Genomic DNA, 19367 nt, shown 5'->3' on the forward strand with positions numbered 1-19367 from the left:
AGCAGTTTTGCTCGACGGAAAATATCGGGCTAAGAAAATGTTCTTCAGTTCTTCCCATGTAGTGACTGAGTTGGATGGCAAGGATTGCAACCAAGCCCAAGCTCTGTCTCTTAGAGAGAAAGGAAAAAGGCGTAGTCTTATCGCATCTTTAGATACACCATTCGCCTTCACAATGTCTGCGTACTGCACAAACTTGGTCAAATGTTCATTAGGGTCGTCCGTAGGATTTCCAGCAAATTGATGTTGTTGGACAACTGATAGCAATGAGGGTTTGAATTCGAAATCATTTCGATCGATAGCAGGGGCAGCAATGCTATTGTGAGGTTCTTGTTGGGACGGGTAGCGTAGAACTTAAGAGGACGATTATGTGGTCCTACTGCAGCCATGGTTGATTTTTCAACCGGTTCAGTAGTAGGAAAGAAGATACCGGGAATATTGTACCTTCGTTGGTACTCTAGTATTCGGCGTCTTAAATATAAGAAACACTCTAATTCTGTGATTGGTGGTACTAAGTTTTCACTTTGTGAGCGAGTACTTGGCATACAACCGAGAAATAAGGGAAAGGAAAATAGTTTTTTACCTCAATCTATACTGCGCAACGAAAGAATCGCACTATTTGGCTAAATCAGTCCCCGGCAACGGCACCAAAAACTTGATACGGCTCGTGACTGTATATAAAATATAGTCTATCGGATACTTGACTGCAAGTGCACAGTTTAGTTATTTAGTTTTAAAAGATATCGAACCCACAGGGACCGATGGTCAAACTAATGTTATCGATGTTACTATGTTTAGCTAAGGCGATGATTTTTAGAGGTTCGGTTCAACAAAAATTAAATCTAAAGAAAATTAAGTTTTTAAGAAAATATTAATGAAGGGATATCAGTATGCAACGCATTAATTGTCAGGGATTCGATAAGTCACCGGTGTATATTTTAATTACCAAATACCTTTCAGTAGAAAATACTCATTTAAAGGGCTTTATCTCACACTCTTGTGATTGTTGACTCGGACTATACTTTTAAGTCAGAATGTACGCTCTCGCTGTCCCATTTGAAATTAAAAATACTTTTTAAAAATAAATAAGTTCTAATTACTTTTAAAGTGCTCTCGCTGTTTTTAAAATCAATGCCTAGTTTTTACTATCCACTTCGACCCTTACGCTCTCGCGATTGTCGGTTCTAACCTTAGTTAATTTCCCACTCTCGTGGCAAAACCGTATTAAATAGCTTCTCACTCTCGTGACAAAGTTAATTAAATTCAAATTAAAAACCACATCCAGAAAGATTATTTGAGAAAAGAAGTTTACACCGGTTATTATTAAATCCCGTCTAATTAAATTGTTTACATACCGATACCGTGGTTTAGCCGGACATGTTAAATAATGTAAATACAGACGAACCGAAACAGTTCAAAAATAAAGCAAACATGATCATTTAATAATAAAGCAATAATAATTGAATAAAAACCTGGAACTTTGATTAATTGAATAGGCTGAATCTTGAAGTACTTGAGCAGTCCTCCACAGGTCGGTAGGATTCTGCTTCTTCGAAACAAATGCTTAAACTAAACTAACTAAGTTGCAGTAGTTCCCCAATGTAGGAAACTACTATTTTTTGGCTAAGTGAAAAACGGAAAGGAAAGGGAAAAATAATCAAAGCTCTGAACGGAAAAGTAAATAAATTGCAGTCAAAGAAAATAATGCTTGCTGAAGAAAAATAACGTGAAAACAAAATTACAGGAGCGAAAAAAGGCAGAGAGATAGGATGAGAGAGCTAGGATGAGAGAGCCGGGAAGTTTCCAACTTCCATTCTTTTATAGTACCCCTTGGTCTTCGTGCTTAAGAAAAATAAGGAGGACTTAATTGAGGGAGGGATTCACGGGAAGTTGGTTTAAGGAGCGAAAACTGGGGCGACGTGGACCACTTTTGTTTGAAAATCATTACACTGACTTTACATACGTGACGATCATGATGGACTTGTGGCGTTCGTCACAATCAAGGAGAGCGTGACGATCGTGATGGTTTGTGACGGTTGTCACATTCACAAAATTCATATTTTCTGGTTTTTCTGCTGTTTCTCTTTTGTTTCTTCTTCTTTTCCTTCCTTTTCTATACTTTGCTCATTTAAGCATGGAAATTGAAATACTTGCAAAAATAACTCGAGCACCTGCGGAATAATCGGAATATAAATGAAAATGGTACGATTTTTGAATGTAAATCAAGGCAAATATACGATACATTTTCGTGTTATCTGATATGATTGGCAAGCCCAATATTTTTAAACCAAGTAAAACGTGTCAAGTTCCAACACTTGAAGTCCAATCAAGCAAATGAATACTTAACCAAGCAACCGATTGTGACACCTTGAATGAATGCACCTTTATTCAGGCATGAGGATCGTGAATAAGTTGACCTCCGATGAATTGAACAAACCAATGAAGCTCCATGAATGACCAGATGAATCCCAATCTTGAATGCATACTTCCTATTCGATGCCATGTGTGATAAAAACCCCTGAATCCGTGATTTTATGCTTTTCAAATGTAAGTGGAATGCGTTATGGTACAATGGATATGTGGATGAGATGAATGCTTATCATAATATGCAAATGCTAGGGGATAGTGATCTAGATGAACTTGTGAAGGATAGGGTGAATTTTGGGGTATGACACCGGTACACCACCTCGTTGCTGAGTTGCGTAGCATATAAGTGGTAAAAGCTACTTCTTCTCTTCACTGTATGGTGTTGTTCCTTTTGACTGGTCGAAACAAGCAAAACAACATAGAGTGTATAATATGTTTTAGTGGAGAAAATGACACATGTGGGACACGATGTTTCAGCATATGTACAACATTTGCCCTTTGTCAGCATGCCATGGTTGTTGTTCTGAGTGAAAATTTTGGTTGTATTTCAATCAGATTTATTATTATCTTTTAAAAATGTGTTAATTATATTTGTTTGACAAATTGAATAAGATTAAATGTAATTATTTAGAGATTTAAATTTGAATCAAAACAAATCAAATCTTTTTGTTTGAGGTTTTTTTAAAAACAAATCAAAACATAACACTTTACAAATTTGAATGTGATCAAATGTTATGCCAATTGGAGAAAAGTCTAGAAGATTCATTGCTATTTAAGGAGTCTCAAACCTAACGCGTGAGGTGCAGGGACAGAGTTATTTAGAATAAAGCGTGGGCTCATGCCCCCACTAAGTTATAAATTATCCCGTTCTCTCTCCTACTATGTGTGCTGTATTAAATTTAATCATTAAATTTATATTTTGTTTATCTCTCCTCTAATTAATTGTATTAATCAGCTTTTTTTCCAGCCATTTGATAAACCTTTTATGTGAATTGCTCCGCTGCATTAAATATACATTTTTTTTAATTAGTTGTGATTTTTTAAATTAATTACTACACAATTTCGTAATATTTTAAGATCTTATTCCATAACATATATAATCATTTATACCAAATTATCTAACACAATGTCATACTATTACTATTATAAAGTACCATATATTATATATTATCTGATACTATTATATAAATATTTAGTATAAAAATTGTTTCATATATCTAATATTACTATATATATTTTTAGTTTCTAAAATATTTTATAGTAGTTCTTTCAAATTAGGGCCGCCTGTCTAGTCTAAAGAGCACTACGACATAGATTTCAAATTTTGGGACTTAATTTTTTTCATTAATATTAATTAACATTAAAAATACTATAATAAAAACTTAATAAAAAATACTATAATAAAAACTCAATAACTACAAATACAAAATATGAGTTTGATCAATTGTCAAAATAATTATAATTAATATTTAATTATATGTTTGATGTGTCATTTTAAATTATTATAGTTATAATTATTTTTTAAAAGTAAGACCTGATTTTTAAATTAGAATAAGACCTTCAAATTATATATATATATATATATATATATATATATATATATATATATATATATATATATATATATATATATATATATATATATATATATATATATATATATATATATATATATTTAAAATTTTATGCTAAAATATATGGGTATATTTGCCCCCACTTATTAATAGTTCTAGCTCTGTCTCTGGTGAGGTGTGTGCAAGTATGGAAGAATCTTTGTGTTAGGATTTCTATTTTGGAGTCTTTTGTTTGTGTTATTGTTAGTGCATCACTATACCTTTCTACATTCATATATAAAGGCACAAAGATTGGTTTGATAGTTGGTTTGTAATTAAAACAATCAATATTATGTTTATTGTATTGATCATTAGGGTTAGTGGTTGAGAGAAAGTAGAGGGATCTCATATTTATGGGGGGTCCTAAGTAGAAATACTTGAGCAGAACTAAGAAGAGAGACATTGAATAAGGGTTATTCATCTAAGACACTTTATACTAATTTTGGTGAGAGTAGATTTCCTTTCTTGGGTTGGAAGCCCCCTAGACGTAGGTGACGTTGCACTGAATTGGGTTAACAATCCTTTGTATTCTTTATTGCTCTTTGTTTTAAATCATTGTTGCTATCAAATTATGTTAACATGTTATCATGAAGTTACACACAATTGTCTCAAACATTGTGTCAAACATTTGTTCCCTTAAGAACAAAATTTTAATTGGTATCTAAGGAGGCACCTTGTTTTATTTGCATGAGTTCAAAGGAAGATATTTTTTGTTCAAATGGATAACACTAAGGATGAAGGACCAGTCAATAGACCATTTGTCTTTGATGACACCGACTATCATTTTTAGAAAGCCAAAACAGTTGCTTTTCTTAAGTCTATGGACACCAAAAGATGGAAGATTGTTATAAAAGGTTGGAAACACTGTGTGACTATATCTAAAGATGGAACATCAATCTTACACTTGAAGTTGATTGGACAAATGCTAAAGATGATAAAGCTTTTAAAACTCCAAGGCCTTGAATGTTATTTTCATTGGTGTAGACAAGAACATGATACATCCAACTCATACTTAACTATCTTCGACTATGTTGTCTACAACTACTTTTACTAAGTCGAATACAACATTGTCGAATATAAATTTTCTTATTAAATAATGAGTTACTAACTTCTAATAATAATCAATCAAAGTTAATACGTGAATATAAAACAAACAACATAAGAAGACGGAGAACTAACATAACTAACATAACGTGACACCAAAATAAAGGACATAATAATGCAACATTCATGCCATAAAATAAATTTTAAAAAAATAGATCTAAAAACAACTGGTTATTTAGATAAAAATAGAAAAGAAAAAATATATAAAAGAATTAGATAAAAAATATGGTTTGAATTCGGGGTATTTAAAATTGAACCGAGCCAATAGAAAATTATTAACTGAACCGAATCAAATCGAAAAACGCAAAAAATCGCATTTGTTTCGAATGTATTTGAGCTATATTTAACAAAACCGCACAATTAAGTTCGTATTGAGATTTGTATCTTTTAAACCAAAGCAAACCAAACCTATTTTATAATATATTTAATACATTTTTAGAAATGACTTCAATCGCACTACTAAGTTAGGGTCTTTCTAATATTGAATATGATTAGTATATGTGTTTGAAAATGAAATGATATCTTTTTAAATCTTGTTCATATCTTTTAATTATTTTTATTTGTTTTTAAGTATTAATCTCTTTGATTATGATATGTAAGGAACTCTAAAGAATGATACTTGGATATCATGATTTTAATAGAAAAGTTTGATGTTGCTGTGACTGAATTTTCTAGTAGTAGGAGGTTGTTTGTTGCTGTCTTAAGAGATGATGTTGGATTTTTAAGGTCTAGTATATGATTAAATAATTTCTATGTTATGTTGCATGATGGGTAACTTAGTTTTGGTGTAGGAGATGTGTACTTTGTAATACACTTTGTTATTGATTTTTTATTTATTTAGTGCGGAAATAGGGTTGTAACTTATACTCATTGTGATTGTGATTTGTTATTTGGTAATGGTAATGTGTAAATGATTAAATAAAAATTTATATAGTATTCTATATGTGTATGTATACCTCCATAAAAATTTTGTGAAAACCGAACCAGTCCAAATCACATTGGTTTAGTTTAGTTTGATTCGATTTTATTTATAAAAATCAACTGAATTAAATTAAATTGAATATTTTTTTTTTTTGCAATTCAAATGATTTTTATAGTTAAAATTGTCTAAACTGTAGCTCGAACATCTCCTAAATTAAATTATCTCTTTAATAAATAAAGAGATAAGTTAAAATGAATGTGTAATTTTTCTCACGAATTCTATCTCAAATTATTTTTCTTGTGCTAATGTGTGTTGTACACACATTATTTATTATTTAAAAATCCAATCAATAAATAGTGTGTATTTTGACAACAAATACTTTAATTATGAATTTTGTAAAAAATTTATCTTTCTTTCCCTCCCAATTCCCATGGTGGGATAATCATTGGTCCTACAAGTACAAAGAATCTATGAAATATAGGCCTAAATAATTTGCATGTCAAGATGAAAAAAAAACAAAGGAACTCGTGCACCCTTTTGAAACTCAATTTGGCCTTACTTTATGAAAGTCTGATCTATAGTGTGAGTGGAGTATCCAGCATGATTATTATCCAAGATTTCGGCTATATCGAGGACAATTACATCCTTTATTCAAATTTAAACCCAAATTATGAGAATGTATAAACCCTTAATTATTAATTAAGATAAGATTAGTAGAAGTAGGTGCGTGGACTTCAGTGTTTGTATAGCTTCACCTTTTAACCTAAAGTGTTTATATTTTTCAAAGTCACACACCTACTACAATGAAAAAAGAGAGGGACAAATCAATTTGGTTCATTTGGCTCCAAAGTCATGGAATAAGAACATTACTACATGGAAGAGTACAAAGTTATAGTAGTAGTAGACAACTTTGTCTTTCTTCTTTCCCAATGTAAATGAAAGAAGAAAATTTATACTCCTAAAGCAAATTTAAAGCATATTTTAGAAAGAAAAAGCTAAAAATAAATAAATTTATTTAAATGTTCATAGATTTATTAAACTCCTTCATCTCCCTTCAGGGTGTAGTGGGAAAAGCTCTAGAGTTTTATGTTCCTCTTGTTTGCATATTGATGACCAATTTTGCTCTTCTAAGTACTCAAATGGCCAACTCCTACTCTTCTTCAATGGACTATCTTCTTGATTTCTTTTCATTCCTTCCCCCTGCCAAAAAAAAGTAACATATTCAATTAAACATACAAATTTAATAATAGTAACAAGGTTATATTTTCAGTATATCTTTTAATAATTCAGTTGAGTTGAAAATTGCAAAAATATTCAATTGCATAAATTTTTTGTCATTAGATTATTAGATAATTTTAGTCACCTAGTGATCAGAGTCGTTTTAAATTTTTAGAAGACAAACTATTTTAATAATTTAGTGGTCAGAATTCTCTTAAATTTTTAGAAGTTATACATACACATCATAATCGTGACAAAATAAATAAAAATTCTCTTAAATTTTTAGAAGTTATATATACACATCATAATCGTGACAAAATAAATAAAAATCCTAATTAATTATAGTTTAACTCTGCGTGGTATTCCGCTTTCCACGCTCTAGAAAACGGCCAAAGTTAAGTTATGTTAATAGACAAAACACATGAATAAACATACCCTTTTAGGCGTGTCCAAAGTTGTAATAGTACTAAAGGTAGGAGACACTAGTGTGGTTGTGGGAGTACGAGGACTGTGAGGAAGACCAAGACTGTTACGTTTTTGCTTTTGTCTCTCGCGTGCTTTGTGGTTTTGGAACCAATAAAACACATTTTTGCCTTCAATTTTACCGTACTTGCTAAGTTGAACAGTTATCTGTTCTATTTGTTGTGCATTTGGTGTTCTCATTCCACCTCTGTATAACATCTCCAATATTCCTATTTGTTCTTGCGTCGGATTCCACCTCGTCCCTCCTGGAACATGCGTTTCAACAACCTATACAAAAACATATACACATATGAATTAATTATAAACACCACCTCGATACTGACATGATGACACATATAATAATTTAAAAAAACTAATAAAGTGTCTGTGCAAATGTCCGACACGGACACGGACATAAACACGGTTTTTATTCAGAGATGTTGGTGCTACATAGACCATTGCTGCATGAAAAATAAGAGTTGAATTATATATGAACCTGGCTTTGTGGTGAAGGTGGATCTTTCTTGTCGTCGGTTTCTGGTCTAATGAAAGTCTTGAGATCAAAAGAAAGAGAAGGTGTGTTATCGGAAATCTTTGGTGCAAGAGGACGTAAACGTTTGCAACCAAGAGAGAGGGAAGGTTCATGTTCCCAGAATCCACGTGTGAAGTGATGAACCTTCATAATGTTTTAATATAGTAGTAATATAATTGTGATGAAGAAATGTATGATAGGGAATGTGATTATATATAGAGAATGAATGAATGAATGATGATGATGAGAAAAACAAACAACAGTAAAAAGAAGAGAAAGTGGGAAATGAGGTGTTGGCAAGACCAAATGATGAGGTGAAGTTGACTTAAGAATTTCCCTCTCTAAATTAAACTAAAAGTTAAAGACGACAAAATTTAAAAGTTTAACAAGCAAATGAAAAGCATAGCCATAGGGTAAGTAAGGTAACTTACTTATTTGTACGTTCAAGGATATACTGTTCCAGTAACAAACTTTGCTTGTGTGTGAAAACATTATCAACAGCCTTTAGGTTTTGTTTTGTATTATATGATCATGATAATGATATTAAATATATTTTATTCCTTTCAAAACTACAAGTTTTTTAATTAAGTTTTTCAAAAAACAGATTATTTTATTTAACTCTGTTTTTATATTTTATACTTCTTTCTTATTAAAAGAAAAAAGTCAAATTTTAAATTACTTGGATGAATAATTAATGCTTTTAGTTTATATATATATATATATATATAATTATTTAATTAATATAATAAATAATTTTTTTTTATAATAAATATCAGAGAGAAAATATGATAAATAAAATTAGAGGGGATTAGAATGAAGTTATAGTGAAAAAAGAGTTTATTATTACAAATATATATGTTACATATGATCATACTACTAACAACTTATAGTTAATAACCACATTTATAATTAAAAGAAGTGATAACTTATAGTGAATAACCACATTTATAATTAAAAGAAGTGATAACATATGCAACTAATATAACCAATTCTGAAACTAATGATAATAAAATGTTAATCTAGTAGTAATCACATGTGATATCAATAGTAACCACATGTGAAGTTAGTTATAATCTAACCATCTTATAACTAACTTATAACTATTAAAACTAAATCACATCACAAATACTCCTCCAGATTCATGTTGCATAATCTTCTCATTCCCATTAATTTCTTTAAACCATTAAATCGTGTCTTCTTTGATAGTTTGGTTAGAATATCTTCATGTTACAACTTTATCTTGCAATATTCAATTTCCAATCTATCTTTGTTTACTTGATCTCTAAAGAAATGATTCTTTGTTTCAATGTGTTTACTTCTCCCTACGCTCATTTGATGATTACCCAAATATATTATTGATTTTTTGTCTACCAACATCTTGATTTTCACAATCTTATTGAATTTTGGTTCTTCTAATAGCATTTCAGTCCATAATATTTGACAAGATGCATATGAGGCAACAACATACTCTGCCTCACATGATTATATATGACCATTATCCATTATTTCTTTAAGCTCCGTGAAATTGGAGTTGTTCCAATCATGGATAAGCATTTTTTTTTGTAATTTTCCTGTCACCTTGATCTTTCATATTAGAACATTTTGCATACACTCCATTTTTTGAGGTTCACTTTTTGAATCCTAGCTTTATCAAAAAGTTATCAATTCTTTTGCTCCATGCTCTAGGTGCCAACTTTGATCCATATAGTACCTTTATTTGTATGTACACCATCTTTTCTTGTCCTTTGATCTTAAAATCTGGTGATTGCTTGACCTAGACCTCTCTCTTTACTGGTCCATTGAGAAAAGGTAACTTCATATCCAACTGACGCATTCACCACACTTTGTATGCTGTAACGACCACCACAATTGTTATGGTTTCAAATGTGGAAATTGGTGCATATACCTCATTGAAATCAACTTAAAGCCTTTGAAAGAACCTTATTTGCTACTAGCATTGCCTTGTACTTAACTACCTCACCATTTGACTTGAGCTTCAGCTTATATACCCACTTTACATCTATGGATCTCTTGCATGAATGATTTAACACATTTCATGTGTGATTCTTCTAAATTGCTTTGAGTTCTTCCTTCATAGATTCTTGCTAATTTACATATTTCAGGGCTTGTTTGAGGTCAGTTTGCTCACATTCATCTGTCATGAATTCTTCAATCAGATCAACATTTTCACTTATGCCATGGTCATGAAATCTTTTATAGTCAGTTGAACCAATTGATTGAGTTTGACCCCTTGTTCTTCTCACCTCTTAAGTTTGTGCCACTTTATTTACTTGGTCATCTTGTAAAGTATAGTGTTGATGTAATTTGGACTTTCACCATTTTGCATTAGATTATTTCAAACTTTTAACTTTTTCCATCCTTTTCTCTCATCAAATTACACATACCTACTTATTATCATTTAGTGATAATAATTTGTGTGCACTTGTTGTGTGATAGCCAATCAGAATCATAGTTTGACCTATATTATCTAGTATCCTTATGAGTTACTCAAGTACATGCATATAGCAAATTGACACAAAGATTTTAAAGTATACAACACTTGGTTTCAATCTTGTCTATGCTCCATAAGGTTTTTTGCTGCTCAGATTCTTTGTTGGACATCTATTGATGATGTGGACTATTTTTGAGGTTGCATATCCTCATAAATTGTTTGGAAATTGTCTTGCCTTAAGCAGGTTTCTTGTCATGTTCAATATGCTCTTGTTCTTTATTTCAACAATTTCATTGTGCTGAGGTGTATAATGTGTTATGATCTCAAGCTCAATTCCTTTACCTCCATCAACTCCATTAATTCTCAACCTTTTGATGTCACATTCAACCTGTTTTTTAACTAACGACTTGAATATTTTGAAATTTGTGAATAATTTTCTTCTCTATTAAGTAAATCCACATATATCTTATGAACTCATGTATGAAAGGACAAAAAGTAATAATTACCTCCCCTTGAATTTATTTCAAATGACCCACAAACATCTAATGAAAAATCTTTAACTTCTGCTTTAACTCCATATGCAATCCATGTTTGAATGACTTCCTTGTCTGCTTGGCTACACATGACTCTTTGCATAACTTCTTTGTCATTTTGATTCGAGTTAATCCATACACTATTTTCTTCACGTGCATTAGGCTAAGGCTCCTTAATTTAGATGACCATATCTCCGATGTCAAATCTAGTTTTGATCCTCATATGTGGTTGACCCAAGGGATTATGGGTCAAGATTGTTAATCATAATTTTGAATTTTGTGTTGTTTGAAAAGGTGCCTTCAGTATTAGTTTGGAACTTACATTAAACACCTTCACTCCTTATATTCTAACCTTATGGTATAGTTTTTGTTAAGCAATTGGGTCAAACTTAGCATGTATTTTCCATTGATGGAACATATAACACATTATTTAAGATTGTTTCTTGTCAATCCTTCTTCTTCACTAGAACATTTCATGTACCTTTATATGTAATTATGTTATTATCTACAAATCTAACAGACTTTCTCACTAAATTATCAAGTTTGATAAACAAATCTTTTCTGTCTGTCATGTGGTTATTGCAGTCTGTGTCTAGATACCACATATTAGTTTTATATTGTGTCACGTGTGTGTTGGTCATTAGTATGACCTCCTTAGAATCACTATTGCGCTGCATGTGTAAAATATGATTTTTCTTTGTCACTTCCATTGGTTTCTTTATTAAAGTAACATCCTATAACATAGTGACTAACTTTTAATAATAATAACATTTCACTTCCTTCATATCCACCTTCTTGAATTTCTTATTGTGAGAGACACTATTCTTCCTTGTCTCTCATTGAATCGTTGAGTTCTTGTCAGCATATTCACCATTACACTTCTTCTTTCACTTTTCTTTCACTTTTATTTCCCTTTATTGATATTTGAGGCATCTTCATTCACATTCTTGAAGAATTTGGCTTCTAGAACTTGTTATGTGATATTCTCATAATTCCTCTACTTTAATCTTAACTCATGAGCCTCTAAGGATGCTTGCAACTCTTCAAGATTCATCTTGGACATGTCCTTTGATTCTTGAATTATCACGACTATCTAGTTAAAATTTGCACCTAAGACTCTCAAGACTTTCTCAACCTTTTGCAATTCACTGATCTTCTCACCACATGACTTCATTTGATTGGTTAGCAACACCAATCTTGAGAAGAACTCTACAATTACCTTACCATCATTCATATGTGTATTTTCATATTGCTTTCTTAAAGATTGAACTTCGATTTCTTACCATCTTTATACAACTTCTTTAGTGTATCCCACACACCCTTAGTTTCTTCCTCAATAAAATTCTCAAAGATGCTTGGATCCCCACATTGATGGATTAGGAACATCCATTTGCCATCTTTCTTTCTCAAATTACGATGATCAATCTTATGCACTTCTGTTGCATTTGATCCCAATGCTGAGAGTCTGTCGTTTATGATTTGAAACACATATTAAAATATGAATATGACATTCATTTACACGCACCTTCTATCACAATGTCCCCCTTTGAATACTGGTAGATTTGTAGGAAATTAATTAGAGGTTGTGTTTTCATTTGTCGTTGATGGAAGTTAGGATCAAACTGACACTCTTGATACCAATTTTTTGGGATAACTTGCCACACAAGGTAATGAACATAAAGAAGATAAATGAATTATAGAGGGTTATAGTGAAATTAGAGTGAAGAGGGTTTACTTTTCAATTGATCTACTTTGTTGTTGTTACAAACATGTGTCACATCATTTATATAAGATCCTACTACTAATTAATTAACTAACTTGTAGTTAGTAACCACGTACATAGTTAATAGTAATCACATATAGAACTAGTAGTAACCACATGTGCAATCAATAGTCACCACTTGTGAAGTTAGTTATAACTACCTTATAACTAACTTTTAAAATCGAATTTCAACAGAATATTCCTCCTAACTCATGTTGCTTAATCTTCTCATTCCCATCAATTCCTTTTAGACCGTCAAATCTTGTCATATTCAATGTCTAGGTTAGAATATCCACAAGGTGCAACTCTGTTATGAAATATTCAATCTCAAATAGATATTTGCTTACTCGTATCTAAGAAGAAGAAAAAAAAATTCCGATTTGTTTACTTCTCCCATAATTTATTGAATTATTGGCTAAATCTATTGCTAATTTGTTGTTCACCTACCAACAAGTTAATCTTTACAATATTACTAAAATCCGATTCTTATAATATCATTTTAATCGACAATACTTGACATGGTGCATATGAATATACTTTGTTTCACATGATAGAATCACTAATTTAAAGATTAAAAGTAATTAGTTTTTGTAAAAGAAAATCTAAATAAAAAGTATTCTTGTAAATTGTACTAATATTTTGAAAATTATGATGAAAATCTATTTAAATTTATTTGATAACAAAAAGTAGTAGAACAAATTTAAAAAGCTTACGGTGATCAAACTTTTTTCTCATGTCGATCACTTTAAAATCTCTTATTGTTTTAACTTTTTGATGAAATCAAATCTCAGAAATTTTACTTTGATTTATATTTTTCTGTATTTTCACACTTGAAGTTAAAGGGGAATGTTGTACAGAAGACATATCTGAATGAAGAGGATGTTTGTAAAGAAACGTGTGTGGACAGAGGAGTAGTGTGTGTTGGCCTGTCAAATCGGGTCGTTTGAAATTTTCTTGCTTTCATCATAAGGTGTTTTCACTTTTCGGTGCTCTTCTCTCTCTTTCAATTAAAGTTAGTGAACTCTCATGAATGAATACTAAAAGATTCCTCCAATCCCTATACTTGAATAAAAAGAAACACTTTTATCAGCTTTTTAACAAAAGGATTTTTATATGGGAAACAAAACTATGCAGGAGTGAAAGATGAATTTGTCTATCATAACACAATTTAATTAGAGAGTTTGAATTCCAATTTAATCATAAGAATGTAACATACTCTATATTTTAATCCTTTTTTTAATTAGAGTTTGAATTTGAATTTAATTTAATCATAAGAAATAATAAGTTGATGCTAATATAATGAGTGAAAATAATTTCTCTATCAGATCCAACCCCATGGTATCCATTCCCTTACTTTAGGAAGGGAAGCATCAAATTCCCAAATTATACTTTATACTCCACGTATAGACCATGCATTCATGATGTAGCCTTAAAATTTTCGTTGCATTCGTCTTTTTACGAGATTGATTATGTTGGTGTATTATTAAATTTGCAAAGAATCCTAAAGTGGAGCCATGTATTATGTATGCATATTGCCTAACCAATCCAATGTATATAGAAATGTGGTACATGTGCATTTGCAGTTGTATTGGTTAAACATTCTCACTTCCCTAAGCGACGCAATAATTCCCACTTCCCTACCAATATATAATTGATTATACTCTCTGTTAGTGAAGCTCCTAGTTTGATTACATCATTTTGGTCCTATTGATTTTGAGTTAACTGAGAAATTATTTGTGGATAGCTTTTGTTATCTAAAAGAATTATAGAAAATTTGATCATATTAGTCATGTTATTAGAATTAGAATTTAACATAATTCGTTCTTACAAAATTAATCTATTGTTGGTGCACAAGATGAAAAAGATGAAGATGAAAGAGAGAGAAAATAGATATAACTAACTGTTGGAGAGAAACTCTATTGATTGCATTATTAAATTTTGTTACACGTTTGGTTTATATACACAAACAATAATGTCACGTAGGCGAAAAATAATAATACTATAACTAGAAGTTAAACATCGTTTTTGGAACAACCACATCAGAAGCTTTTTCCTCTGATTAACAATACTACTTCTGAATATGAATTACTTCTAACACCATCCCTTAATTCATATTCAACTAACTAAACTCTACAACACCAATTCCATCCCTCAGGTGGATAAAGTGTTCAATCTTCACAACTTTAATCAACACATCTGCAAGTTGTTTATGAGTACTACAATATACAACTTCTAACGCTCAATTCTGAACTCGATTCCTCAGAAAATGAAACTTCGTGTTAATATAATTGTTTCTTTCATGCAGCACTGAATTCTTGGTAAGGCTTATGGCTGATTTGTTGTCAATCATCAGCTTCACGGGCTTTTTCACTTTGATCTTTAGATCCTGCAACAAATTCATAAGCCAAATAGCTTGACACACAAATAAAGCACTTGCAATGTATTCAGCTTCACATGTTGACAATGCAACCACTAGTTGCTTCTTGGAGCACCAAGAGATAGGACCTCTCAAATAATTGAAGAAATATTCAGAAGTACTTCTTTTGTCAACTCTGTCTCCACACCAATCAGAATCTAAATAGCACATAAATTCTGATTCAAACTTAACACTAGAAGGGAATAACACTTCATACTTTAGAGTTCCCTTAATATACCTTAGAATCCTGAAAGCAGTTAGGTAATGTGACCACTTTGGTTTGTTCATAAACCTACTTACTATTTCAACTGTATAACAGATGTCAGGTTTGATATTACAAAGATATCTCAATGAGTCAGCCAACTGTTTAAAAATTCTAACATCTACATTATCACCCTCAATATCAGAATCCACCTTGTGATTCGTTTCAGCAGGTGTGATTGCAGTCTTATAATTTTTCAGTTTGAATCTCTTCAGAAGTTCAAGTTCATACTTCAGCTGGTGCAAAATGATACCCTTCTCAGAGTACAGAATCTTCATCCCTAAAAAATATATCATATTTCCCAGATTACTCATCTTAAACTCATTCTTTAGCACCTTCTTGAACTTTATTATCTCATATGAACATCTTTCTGTCAGTAATATGTCATCAACATAGAGACACACCAGAATCATATTGCCTTCAGAAGTATGTTGAACATAAACGCCATACTCTATCTCACACTTTCTGAATCCTTTGAGCTTGAAAAATGAACCAATTTTAAGATTCCAAGCTCTAGGAGTTTGTTTTAGTCCATACAATGCTTTATGTAACTTGTACACCATCCATTCCTGATTTTCTTTTATAAATCCAGGGGGTTATGACACATATACCTCTTCTTGCAATGGACCGCTCAGAAAGGCATATTTTACATCCAAATGTATCAGAGACCAATTCCTATTTGCAGCTATAACAATCACCAATCTAATTATTTCATGTCTAGCTACGGATGTGAACACTTCAAACTAATCTAACCCATATTTCTGTAGAAATCCTCTTGCTACTAACCTTACTTTGTGTTTTTCAATTGATCTGTTTGGCTTCAGTTTCACCTTGAAAACCCATCCAACATTGATGGCTTTCTTGTTCTTTGGAAGCTCAGTCAACTCCCAAGTCTTGTTTCTTTATATAGCCTCGCGTTCTTCTTTCATGGCCTTCATCCACACTTTCTTCTTGAGGTCTTCTTCAACACTAACTGGTTTAGAGTCTACTAACATGGCACACTAAATAACTTCCCCTTCAGAGTCTATCTTAGTATATTACAACATGTCAAACTCTATAAATCTCTGTGGTATTTGACGAATTCTCTATGGTCTGGTTTCAGAGGCTGGACCACCTTCAGAAGCTCCACCTTTAAAAGGTCCACCTTCAAAGGCATGACCATTATCAGAGGTTGGATTATCACTAGATTCTGGAGTATCATCAGAATATAAATCATCATCATATTCACCTTCTGGGTCTTTTACAACTTCAAAGTTAATATCAGACTCTGACTCATCTTTAGACTCAGAATTACCATCTGACTCTGACTGATCTTCAGAGGCAGAATCTCCTTCTGAGTCAGAAATCTCTTGAGAAGTTAACTCAGATGTTAACACTGCACCAGAGTTAGATTGAGACTCATTCCAATCTCATGCTTCTGATTCTTTCACAATAACACCTCTATTGAATTCCACCTTATTAGTGACTGGACAATAAATCTTATATGCACCTGTATTGTGGTACCCAATCAGTAACATTACTTTACTTCTATCATCCCATTTCTTTCTAGTAGCACCTGGAACATGTTTGTAACAAACAAAACCAAATACCATGAAATGACTCACACTTTGCTTATCACCAGCCCAATTCTCAAAAGGAACAATTTCCTTCAACTTCTTTGTTGAACACCTGTTGAGCATATATGCTGCAGTTAGGGGTGTGCATGGTTCAAAACCATAACCAAATTGAACCAAATATATGGATCAGTTTGGTTTTTAAAACCACTTTGATAAAACCGGTTTATATTTTTAAAATCGGTTTATGTTTGGATCGGTTTGGTTAATAACCGGTTTGTACTAAAAAAATTATTTTTTGTTTGGATCAATTTTAAAACCAAATTTCCCTCTAATTTAATTTTCATTCCAACAACTTCTTAACTTTATCAAATCGCTCTTTAAATCAATCACTATTTTTAAATTTCAATCTGAAAAATCAAAATTAAGTAATTACCTATAAGATAGAAAAAAAAAACAATTTTAAAAAAAGAGTTTTAAATTGGTATTTTTCAAACCAGTTTTTTTACAGTTTTATAAAAAAACAATTTTATAAAAAAAACAATTTAAAAAAATTATAAAAATAAATCAGATTTAAAAAATCATACGATGCAGTTTTATTGACGGTAGTTTTTTTTTGCAGCTTCTCAATTTTATTTAAGAGGATAACTATCAACAATGTCACATTTAATTTTACAATAATAAAAAAGTAAAGTAATTGCCACGTCATAAAAATAACTGACTAGTTGTAAGGAGAAATTAAAATGATAAAATTTTTGTTGACTTTTTTCAAACTCACAAATAACTAAGGATGAAATTGCCAACTTGTTTTCAGTTTGTTTTCTTTGCAAATATCCAAATATACAGGAAAAAAAACATTGAAAAACAAATTGTATACTAATACTATATTTTCTATACAAATCTTTAAAAATAGAAATCAATAGAAACAATTCACAACCAATTAAAGCTAAGAAAATGGATAAAAATAACTCCATAATACAACACACAATTACAAAATTACAAATTTACTACTCACAGAATTTGACTTGAACATTGTTAAAGAATACCAATATGAAAGCAAACATCACAACTTTCAATACCATTTACAATAGGATGCCGGTTTTGATGAATTGGGAATTTGGATTTTTGAGAATTAGGGATTCTGAAATTTGTGTTTTGGATTGATTTGAAATGATTATTGAAAAATGGTAACCGTTTACTTGAACCGGTTTTTAATAATGGTTACCGGTTTTTTTTTAATTTGATAAATGGATAACCAATTTCAAAATATAATTTTGGGTTTGGTTTTAAAGTTTGGATTAATTTGGATAGGAATTTGGTTCATGGTTATTGGTTATTTTGCACACCCCTAGCTGCAGTGGTAACAATTTCTCCCTACAAGGTGTGAGACAACTTCTTCTCCTTCAACATGCTCCTTGTCATATTAAGAAAAGTCCAGTTTCTTCTTTCAGTAAGACCATCGTATTGAGGAGTGTATGGAACAATCACCTCATGCTCAATTCCATTTTCCTCACAGAACTTTCTGAACTCTGTAGAGTTATACTCGCCTCCACCATCAGTTCTGAGAACTTTCAGCTTCTGGCCACTTTGTTTTTCAGCTTTCACCTTGAACTTCTGAAACTCGACAAATCCATCATGCTTAAACTTGATGAGTGTTACCCATGTCATTCTTATGAACTCATCCACAAACGACATAAAATATTTGTTTCCTTTAAGTGAAGGTACTTTAAATGGTCCACAAACATCATAATGTACTACTCCTAAAACATGTTTTGCTCTTGGGGCTACTTCTAATGAAAATGGAAATCTAGTTGCTTACCTTTCATGCATATCTCACATGACTTCTCAGGCTTCACAATCTTGGGAATATCATATAACAACTTCTTAGAATTCAGATTTCCTAAGCTTCTGAAATTAAGATGCCCTAATCTCTTATGCCACAACTCACTTTCGCCTTAAGAGGCTTCTACACTAAGGCATTTTGTTTTAGATGTCTCCACATTCACCTTGAATATAATGTTGCTTCCCTGCTCATATTGCATAATCATATTCTGATCAAAATCATACAACTTCAAGAGATTTTTCTTCATAGTAAATGAGAAAACTTTCTCAATGAGCTAACCCACACTCATCAAATTGATCTTCATGCCAGGAACATACCAAATATCATTGAT

General features: G+C 31.4%; 2 protein-coding genes across 2 annotated transcripts; both read right to left on the reverse strand.

Annotated features, from left to right (window-relative positions):
• Nucleotides 1-6840: 6840 nt before the first annotated feature.
• Nucleotides 6841-8413, reverse strand: LOC127097252 (WUSCHEL-related homeobox 4). Its single transcript, XM_051035752.1, has 3 exons — nt 8180-8413; nt 7657-7971; nt 6841-7203 (listed from the first exon to the last, which is right to left on the reverse strand). The coding sequence occupies exons 1-3, from the start codon at nt 8363-8365 to the stop codon at nt 7048-7050; spliced, it is 657 nt and encodes a 218-aa protein (XP_050891709.1). The 5' UTR covers nt 8366-8413; the 3' UTR covers nt 6841-7047.
• A 6788-nt stretch (nt 8414-15201) lies between these two features.
• On the reverse strand, nt 15202-18861 carry LOC127093655 (uncharacterized). Its single transcript, XM_051032589.1, has 5 exons — nt 18572-18861; nt 17130-17308; nt 16755-17015; nt 15679-15920; nt 15202-15348 (listed from the first exon to the last, which is right to left on the reverse strand). Exons 1-5 carry the CDS (start codon nt 18859-18861, stop codon nt 15202-15204), a joined length of 1119 nt encoding a protein of 372 aa, XP_050888546.1.
• Nucleotides 18862-19367: the final 506 nt, after the last annotated feature.

This window comes from Lathyrus oleraceus, chromosome 6 (genome assembly GCF_024323335.1).
Source record: "Lathyrus oleraceus cultivar Zhongwan6 chromosome 6, CAAS_Psat_ZW6_1.0, whole genome shotgun sequence".
Classification (NCBI taxonomy): Eukaryota; Viridiplantae; Streptophyta; class Magnoliopsida; order Fabales; family Fabaceae; genus Lathyrus; species Lathyrus oleraceus.

Bases quoted from the DNA above. Each gene is read 5' to 3' on its own strand.
- LOC127097252 (XM_051035752.1), bottom strand. From the start codon at position 8,365: ATGAAGGTTCATCACTTCACACGTGGATTCTGGGAACATGAACCTTCC. The intron at 7,972-8,179 runs GTTCATATATAA...GTTTTTGTATAG, and splicing joins CACCTTCACCACAAAGCCAG to GTTGTTGAAACGCATGTTCC. The intron at 7,204-7,656 runs GTATGTTTATTC...TTTTTTTGGCAG, and splicing joins CTTTGGACACGCCTAAAAGG to GGGGAAGGAATGAAAAGAAA.
- LOC127093655 (XM_051032589.1), bottom strand. From the start codon at position 18,861: ATGACATGGGTAACACTCATCAAGTTTAAGCATGATGGATTTGTCGAG. The intron at 17,309-18,571 runs GTAGGGAGAAAT...TATGCTCAACAG, and splicing joins AAGAAGTTGTCTCACACCTT to GTGTTCAACAAAGAAGTTGA. The intron at 17,016-17,129 runs GTGCATATAAGA...ACTCTGGTGCAG, and splicing joins GATTGGGTACCACAATACAG to TGTTAACATCTGAGTTAACT.